We start from the raw sequence: 9525 nt of genomic DNA on the forward strand, positions 1-9525 counted from the left end.
AATGAGACTGTCTTAATCTTGAATTATGAGATCATTCACGCGATATCATATGCATCTAAAAGTCGCATGATTGTGTGAATCAAAGCGAGATTAAGGCAAATCTGGAGGTAATTAAAAGTATAATTTATTTAATTATGAGGTCAAGCACAATGCTAATTAAAGGCCGACAAAGTCAACAGCTTGGGAACAACGATTTATAATGAAAATTGTCCTCATACTTTACAAAAACAATCATTAGGCGGGCCAGACTGATAAGGCGGAGAATGTTTCCTGCATACGACGCCGTACCGGGGGATATACTCTCCCTTGGACTTGCAAAGCTCCGTGCAGTCGGAGTCGTTGTTACAATGCCCAGCGTATAGCAAAGTGCCGCCCGGAGGCACTTCTGCGACTCCATACCCCGCCGCTGAAATTGCATAATTATATGATATATGCTAAAATTAATTAATTAATTCATCAATTAAATTTAGTTGCACGAGACGACTGATTAACGATGCATTCTTAATTGATTTGTAGGCTTTAATTTAAATGTACGAACCTGAAGTGAGCAGAACGGCGATAAGCGTGACAAAGAAGACAAAGAGAGCAGAACGAGTGTTGTCAAAAGCCATTCTCACCAACGCTAGATTTAGTTTGCTTGCGGAAGATGCTGCGCTGAATCAAAGCTTATTATTTATACAACATTTTTGCATATATTATAGAAATTAAAAAAAAAAAAAAAACAACAACAATATTAATGCATTTCTAATTTTACATCTTTTACAAGGATTTGGCATCCATATATGAATCCATCTTTAAATGGAATTAAGTATCTCATACAGCTTGGCGTAGGGGTTTTTATGTTCTGAAGGGTATGCTGGGATTGATTCTCTTAAAATAAATTAAATGATTTTCACTCACTTAAGTCATATACATATTTAGAAAATGAAGTAATACTTATATATTATGCTCCTACGTTTTTTTTTTTTTAAGTATTGAGAGATATTTCAAATTTTATGTCAAATGGTATGTCATTTATTAAGTAGTTAGTAATTCTTTACAGAATCTAAGTGAAATGAAATTTTAGGATGAGGTTATTTATATTCTATATTTTACATTGAACACTATTTTACTTTGTACACTATTTCAATAAATTTTAAAAATTAATTTTTACTCTGCACACTTTTTCAAGTATAAAAAATTATCAAAACAATCCTCTATTTATATCTTACCATTATCTCATCCAATTTTATTCTTTATTAAAAGAAAAGAGTTCCATTCTATAAAATTCTATTATTGTTATTTGTTAAAAAGATATCAAATCTCTCTTTATCAAATTATCATTCTTCCTCTCTTCAAATAAAATATTTTTTCTTTAAAAGAATAAATTTCTCTTACCTTTATTAGAGAGTTATGGACTTGAGAGTCCAATTTGAATTTGTAATTGACAATCTTCAAGCAACGGCAACATGTGCAGCTAATTTCATTTTCATTTTCCTTTTTTTTAGGGGTTTATTTTTTCAAAATAATTTTACTTATTTTTGTGCATAAACAAAAATTATTTTTCAATTTCTTTAGTATACAGCTTGTTGGATTTTATTCAACCTTTAATATTTTCTTTTACAATGATGAATTTGATTTGATATTGAAGAAAGTTAAATTAATTATAATTGGATTATTGAATTGGGAGGGTGTATTAAATGGTGTCAAGAGAAATAATATTTTATTAACTTAAATTAAATTATCCTTATTAGTAAATCACATTAAGGGTACTTCTAAAAGAACATTTTTTTATTAAAATTGAAATGTTCAAAGTAAAATATAGAGTGCAAATAACCCCACCCATTACTTTAATAGAAATGACAAAAATTTGATTCATAAGGTTGTTAAACAACACTGAGGATTTCAAAAGAAAAATCAACCAAAGTAGTTACAGTCATTAGGATTGCATTTATTGTAATTATTAACCACATATCACAATATCAAAACAATTTATAGTAAATAATCCTCGTCAATAATATTGAATAATGAATAAAATAGTTAATAACTGTACTGATCAATAATCATAATAATGTTAATTGTGTTATCAGTTAGTAGCGATTAGTGATATGTATTGCTGCTTAGATTATGCCTTTCTTTTTTCTTTAACTATGTTCAATCAATATGTTTGTTATGAAATTTTTACAATAATTTTTGTCGCGTTATTAATAAATATATCATTTTCTTACTTAATAAGAGAATATTCTTCCCACGTAATCAATATCATAACGATAATAAAAAAAGGGGTAATGGTTAATTTTCCTGATATAAAGATAGTTTTTAATATAATCTCACACTCACAGACACTTTTAAAGAAGGGGGGAGAGAGAGAGGATATATGTAGTAAATAATGCTCATCAATCAGTAAAATCCTATATGTTACTAGTTATTTTTTTGAAGTATCTAAATACAAACTTTTATACCTTGATTTCTTTGTTAATAAAAAGTCGATTTGCAATATTGATACATATATATGTAGAGAAGGGTTGGGGGGGGGGGGGGGAATATGAAATCAAAATCTACCTCTAAAGGTAAGGAGTAACATTTTTAAGACTTACGTATAATTTATGGCTTGAGATTCAACACTTTAATTGAAAAAAAAGAAGAAGAAAGGATAACATGTACTCCTCTAGAAATTAATACAGTGGAAAAATAATTCTAAACCCACTGAATAAAATGTCGCACGCATTTTCATCTAATTCTCGGAAAATTAAAGAGTTAGATCCTAGATTATGCAACCATTTTCAACTCTAGGATGTAAGATAATAAAGAAAAATAATTGATTAATTAATAAATTTCATTGTAAAACAAGAAAGACATACAAATTGAAATCTCTTGTCATCACACAAGCTTAATTCTATAGTATCAACTCCTCTAATAATAATATGAGTAGCCCATTGGTTTCGTGCTCAAGCATAAAGCCGTGCATGTTACTACAAATAAAACCATATAGCATAGAATTAATTATTTAATTAGTTTTCAGATTTTTTCTGAAATATCTTACCACGAGTGCATAGATAGTAAAATAAATTGTGTAGTTAGATGGCAATTAAAAAGAATAAAGCTTACTTCACCACAAAAATGAAAAGACAAAAGGGTGACCTAACCTCGTCTCCAAGCTCATGCAAACCCTATCCTCAAATATATGTCTGTTTGAGCAGTCAATTCATGGGCATGCATTAACAAGAAGCTAGCCTTGGTCTTCCTTTCACTTCTTTTCTTATTTGCGATATATATATATTATGATAGTCTAAGAGGCTTTAGATGCATTTCAGTCCACTGAATTCTGATATCTAGATTGGAAAAAAAAAAAAAAAATCTGCTGGGATTTTCTTCTCTGAATTGGCGATTTGCATGTCGATGTTATTGCTGAATGACATCTACTTTTCACAGTTGGTTTGATTCCTCAATTTTTTTTCTTTTAAAAAACTTATACGTAATCAACTTTCAAAAGGCATCAATCCAATATTTGAATAATTAACCAAATAAATAAAGTAATAAGCGAAAGTACAGAGAAATTTTTTATTATTTTATTTGTCACGTAAATAAATAAATAAATATTTAAAAAATTAATTAAAAGAATTTCTTTTCAGTGATACTCTTACTACCAAAATAGAGTAGTGAAGCCAACGACCGAAAACATGCCACATCGTCAAGTACATGAAGAGTTTATTAACATGTAAATTAACTTAAAAATGAATTAAAAAAAAAAAAGAAAAAAGAAAAAAAGCTAGCGTTCTTGATCTGGTGGGTGCATATCAGTAACTTGATTGTTGAGCCAATAAGAGCCCTTCAGTACCTGGAAGAAAGATAACGCAGAACAATATAAATATTTCAGGGGAAAGGCCAGTTAGAATAATGAGATGTCCATGAATGGAGCTCCCTTCACTCCAATACCAAAAAGATCAAGGTAGCCTCGTCTCCCAGTTCATGCAAACCCTTAGACTGCGCCACAGTATTGAGTCTGCGCAACCACGGGTGTTCATGGACTAGCAGCCGTGGCCTACCATCACCTCCTTTCAGACTTGGAGTTCAGAGAGCTCCATTAAAACCCTAATTGCAGTTTCTAAACTACTAAACAAACTTCATTGCACCAACATAATATTGTAATGCTAAAACTTCAAAGCTATGCATGAAGTAAAAGAATAAAATTAGTTGCTGGACTTGGGAACCAAGATGGTCCTTTTATAGCTAGCCTCATAAGGTGGGTGGGGGCTCTTGATGTAATTTGGAGCGTTGGATTTGAAACAAGAAACATGCATGTTTATGCAAAATCTGAGAATTAGATTTTCTTGTCTACAAATTAATGAAACGTTGCACTCCACATGGAAACTAGTGGTCATGGGTATCTTTCCCCTTTAACTTTACATTTATGAGTATTATTGGACGGCGTGACATATATCTTGGACTTCTAATTTTGTTCTTATCTCAATGATCTTAAGTTAAAGGTTAATTGAGAGTTTCAGAATCCGAATCCCAGTTGGTGATTCTTTCTACTAATGTTGGTTGGGATTATCTCAACCCTTTGATTTGTTTACTTTTCTAAACATGATGAGTGGGATTGGTGTCACATAAGTATTCTCACTATTACTTAGAAAATAATAACAGTCCTGAGGGAAGGTTTCTTTCCACCGATTAGGATGCTTAAAGATTTTGAAAATTGTTTCCCTTCCTTTAATGTGGACCAAGACTTAAAGCCCATCCTATATTTTAAAGGTTCTTTGACCTAATAAAGAGAACCCATCTGTAAATTTTCTCCCATTTTTTGCAGCAATAATGTAACGAAAATGTGACATTATTGTAGCAAATATGTGGGTGGCGCTCTTTATCAGTTTCGTCACATAAAAGATTAAAATGTCCGGTCAGTCCTGATATTGATTATGTTTAAGGGTTCACTAATGCAAAATTCCTGGTTAAACACTTTCTTTGAATCTTATTAGCTAATGGTGGATTGTCGGTCATTCGTCATGTACAAGTGTTTTCTTTAATAGTGCCAACTTTTTTTATTTTTAATGCATATGGAAGGAATCACTACTAATAGTCATTGTCAGCAACTATGTTCAGATGCTTGCTTTTCTTTTGATTAATCAAATTGTGCTAGAGCAAGTACACTATGACGCATTACATTATTGGTTCCAACAGTCGAAAGCGACTTCACATCAAACTAGATTTTGGCTTGTTGATGCTCGGATTTGATCACACAAAAGGAGGTTCCTATGTTACAGCATCTGTAACACACACCCAAAGCAAATAGCACACGTGTCCGGACTTACAGAGAAAAAGCAATGCAAATGCAAGGTTGGGGGGTTGGCTGAAGCAGCATCTGTAACTTAGCCACCTCCCACACCAAAAGATACCAAGATTCAATATCTCTCAAGAGTCTGCACAACCCTGGACATGTCTTTGTTTCCCTGGAACAATTACTTCAGTTACGAAGTTTCTTATCTTTAGGTGGTTCGAAGTAATTCCATTAATCAATGATAAGTGGAAATCAGAGAGTCAGATAAAACTACATTTATGATCCAAAAGAAAAACACCATGGTGGGATTTAAATTTAGCTTGATCCGTGCAATTCTCATGTACATATGTAACACCGAATCCCGAAAGTACAAGCAAATCTTTGCCATTAGAAGGAACTTTTAGAGGGTTTTGAACAAGAGTGCTGAGCTTCTAACCTTGCTTCCAGTAATTTCTCCTTCAGGGTATTCACCTTCAAGCCTCTAGGTACTTTCAAAGAAGATTCGGATTTTTCAAAATCTGGGGACGTCAATTTTGACATCCACTTCTGCACTGGACTTCCATGACTAGTGAATAAGGACTGAACATGAGAATCTTCCTTTAAATCAGTCTCAGGATGAACCTTATCGCCTTCTGATGATAAGGAATGATTTCTGATTAAGTCATCAACCACGTGATTTAATTTCAATCCACCAGCTCCATTGTGTTTGCTTTCTTCGGTAGCCCCAGTCTCTCCTTCTAGCTCACCCCGTTCCCAATCTGGAAACTGGGACTCGGTTCTAGTCACGTGTTCATGGAACCATCCTGGTAAACTGGACAAGTTATGACCCTTATTCCTTTTCCTTGACCTAACCTTTTTCTTTCCTGAATTTGAATTTACCAATTCTTCAAGATGCCCTTTTCTTGCACTATCCCCATGCTGTTTAGAGCTGCCTCTGCTTTGTTTCCTGCTTGCACTCTTGTTTAGTTCTAAAACTTGTAAATCGACATCAGTAGAATATTCTTCATTAACAGTGTCTCGAGGAGCACTTACAGCCTCATTCAAGGGAAATGACTCTGTAGAATGACGAGAGGAATGACTTTTCTTTTGCTCATTTGTGGACAAGCTACCACCTGTCCTTGATTTAGAGAAGTGCTTAGCTTGAAGGAAATTCTCTATATCAAGACGTAGCTTGTCCAGAATTGTATTTTTATCTGAGAGACTATTTTGTGTTTCTGCAATCTTCATTTGCATCCGCTCATCAAGCCAAGATTCCGAAATATGGAGGATTAACCTGTCAGCATTTTTCATATGAGCATGATCCATCTCTGGCTTGTGTCTTAGTAATCGCACCTCTTCTTCATAATCCCTAATTCCCTTGGCGAACTCATCGCACAAGTTCTCCAGTAGAATCCTTGCTTTCCTTTCTCTTTCAAGTTCTTTCAGAATATTGGAGAAAGATGATTTCATATCAGAGAGATCTCGAGCTAGCTTCCGATGCAGACTTTCTGAGCATTTCCGTAGCTTCCTCTCATCTTCAAGCTCATCTTTCCATGACTGAACGGCAGCTTTGATTCTATTTCGCTCCTTGTCTTTCCTGATAATTTTTTCCTCCGCAACTTGCTTCATCAAATCATTCACTTCTTGCCTTTCTGTTTGCTTCTCTTGCAGCAACTCCTTTATTTTGGTCTGAGAATGATCTAGTTCCATTTTTAAAGCTTTCACCAAGGCTATATCAGATACATGCTGTTCTTCAAGACTCCAGATTCGATTAAGCACCGTCAGTAACTCCGTGGATGTTTTAAGGTTATACCTAGGCTTACCAAGCTTACCCCGAGAATCCAAAGAACTGGTGGGAGTAACTGCTGGGTTGTAAGCAGCCACCTGTACAGAGGAGGCGTCTAAATCCATTAAACTTATATAAAGAAGGTAAGCCAGCTTTTTGAATTGGACTGTCAAAAAGGCATAATAAACTGACAGATAGAATTGTGAAGTTCAAATCCATTACAAGATCAATGTTAATACAGGCAGTCACTGAAACTTTATCAGGAACTACGGGACAAAATCTTTGCCTCTCTTATCATAACTAAAGCAACATTGAAACGTGATATTTCAAAACATATTGATTTCAAATTTCCGACATTCATGGATATAACAAATCAATTAATCATAGAAATTAAGGAAGATCTTGTTTGGCTCCTTAGTAGAACAGATGAAGATTATAATTTACAAATTTCAGTGGGAAAAAAAAATGGTGTCATGTGTTACATGCTTATGTTGATGCCAATTTGAAAAAGATGAGTAAGAAGATATATCCAAATGGATTCCTAAGCGCCATGCTCCCTCACATAACAATTTCCTTTGCCCTCTGCATAATCTCTTTCCCATTTGATTCCAGTCCAGAAAAAAGAAGAAAACCTTGCAATGGAAGAGTCTTTGCCTATAACAGGCACATTGCTTGGATACACTCAATACGTACTACTTATATTTCCATATATTTATGACTTTTAACCAAACCACAGAGAATCTAGTCTAGAGAAAAATTTAAGTAAATACAGAAGAATAGAGATATTCACCTCCATTGAGTTATCATAACTGGCAGGAGATACAGGCTGCAGAGCATGACCATTCCTTTCGACTGATTCATGGTGTTTCATCAATGATGCACTGAGGTGCCTCCTTGAGCCACTAGCACTCTCTGGCTGGAAGAATTGCAGGTCATGATTAGTTAACAGTATCAAACTACTGAAATAGATACTGGTAATTCCTCTCCAAGTTCACATTTTATGTCTTATTTACTTGTCTTTTCGCTTCTCTAAACACCACAGCTAGAAGGGAAAAAAGGGGAAAAAAAAATCGAACTTCTGAATTACTTAGATTCAGTTTTCTTCTTTTTCACCATATGGCCAAATAAGCCTCCATCATATCACTCCATTATCCTTGTTTTGACAAACAAAAACCATTGAATTGGCAAATTCAAACAATTGATTATTAAACTGACATTAGTCTTTGAGTAATGAAGGAAGGAACACAAACCACCAAAATGAACTCGATGCATTACTAAAAAGATCCAGAGAAAAGAGGCCAGTAAGATAACGGGAAGACTCTAGAGCCACTTACATAATTGTAAATCATAGGAAAGCAAGTAAAACTTTCCGTTCAAAAAAACCGAAAGTATATAATAATCTCTCGTCAACAAATAACTGTTAACCATTAATACTTATTAGTACCCAAAACTTAAAAAAAAAAAAAAAAAAGAAACCCAGCAAGCACTAACTTTATATATGTGTGTTTGTGTCTGTGTCAAAATAAGAGTAGTACCTGGCGAGGGTGAGGATGAGGTGAACAAGTAGGGGGGTGACGGACATAATTTGGAAGATTAAAAGGCCTGCTATTGTGGTTAAAATGTGATGATTTTGGGTTTGGCATTTTGGCAAGTGAGGTATGGTGGTGGTGGGGTTGGGGGTGAATTTCCCAGAGGGTGGCACAAAGTTTTCTAGCAGACACAGTAGTCGTTGTGGGAATATTATTAGGATCGAGAAATTCTTGAACAATGGGCCTGTTTAAAGATGTGAATTCAAGCCTCCATATCGGGGAAGGAGTAGAGGGACCTGATCTCTTCCCCACCTGAATCCCGCCTTTCTTCAACTTTTTCACCTTCATTTTCAATTCCTGCTTTTTCTGCTCCGCCGACTCTCCTTTTGCTTCTCCTCTTTCCATCTTCGCTGTTCACCTACCTTTCTTTCGAGTTTCAGCCATCTTGCTCTCTTTTCACTTTCTTATTGGCTAACCTGGACCTCCTGCTTTGTTCCTGCTCGCACTGTGTGTGGGCATTGACCATTTGAGTTTCATAGTCAGCACCGAATTGTTTTTTTTTTCCTGAGGCCAAAAATAGCATTATTATAATTATGCATGAACCAAAGACCGACATGCTTTTTTCCTCTTTTGATGCTAATCTAATCTATAAATAAGGCCACATGATGAGTGAACAACACTAATTCTTTCTTCTACAGTACTTTTTTCTCTGAAAAGAGTACAAGAATGAAAGTCTTTTGAAGCCATTATGGCTTGCTTTTTGGCCACTCACAAGTTGGGTGTTTCTATCCCCTCATTCGGGTTTTCTCTATTGGCTTTAACACAATCTTTTCTTAACCATTTTTCTTTGTTGCTTTAAAAGTTTCCCGATAATAGTTCCGAAAGATCTCTTTTATCTCAAGTCTGTCAAGGAAGTGGGTTTTAGCTGCAGAAGTTGCTACCCGTAGGAAGTAATGGATACGGAGGAATTAATT

At 34.6% G+C, this 9525-nt stretch overlaps 1 protein-coding gene across 1 annotated transcript; it reads right to left on the reverse strand.

Annotated features, from left to right (window-relative positions):
* Nucleotides 1-5532: 5532 nt before the first annotated feature.
* LOC102630610 (hypothetical protein) lies at nucleotides 5533-9302 on the reverse strand. The gene is made up of 3 exons (XM_006491154.4): nucleotides 8558-9302; nucleotides 7813-7938; nucleotides 5533-7120 (listed from the first exon to the last, which is right to left on the reverse strand). The coding sequence occupies exons 1-3, from the start codon at nucleotides 8954-8956 to the stop codon at nucleotides 5645-5647; spliced, it is 2001 nt and encodes a 666-aa protein (XP_006491217.1). The 5' UTR covers nucleotides 8957-9302; the 3' UTR covers nucleotides 5533-5644.
* Nucleotides 9303-9525: the final 223 nt, after the last annotated feature.

The sequence above is a fragment of the Citrus sinensis genome, chromosome 3, assembly GCF_022201045.2.
Source record: "Citrus sinensis cultivar Valencia sweet orange chromosome 3, DVS_A1.0, whole genome shotgun sequence".
NCBI classification, from domain to species: Eukaryota; Viridiplantae; Streptophyta; class Magnoliopsida; order Sapindales; family Rutaceae; genus Citrus; species Citrus sinensis.

What these genes read in the sequence shown, in the direction of transcription:
- LOC102630610 (XM_006491154.4), bottom strand. Translation starts at nt 8,956, where the DNA reads ATGGAAAGAGGAGAAGCAAAAGGAGAGTCGGCGGAGCAGAAAAAGCAG. An exon ending in CTCATCCTCACCCTCGCCAG is followed by an intron (nt 7,939 to 8,557) that starts GTACTACTCTTA and finishes CAATTCTTCCAG; the next exon opens with CCAGAGAGTGCTAGTGGCTC. An exon ending in GTTATGATAACTCAATGGAG is followed by an intron (nt 7,121 to 7,812) that starts GTGAATATCTCT and finishes TCCTCTGTACAG; the next exon opens with GTGGCTGCTTACAACCCAGC.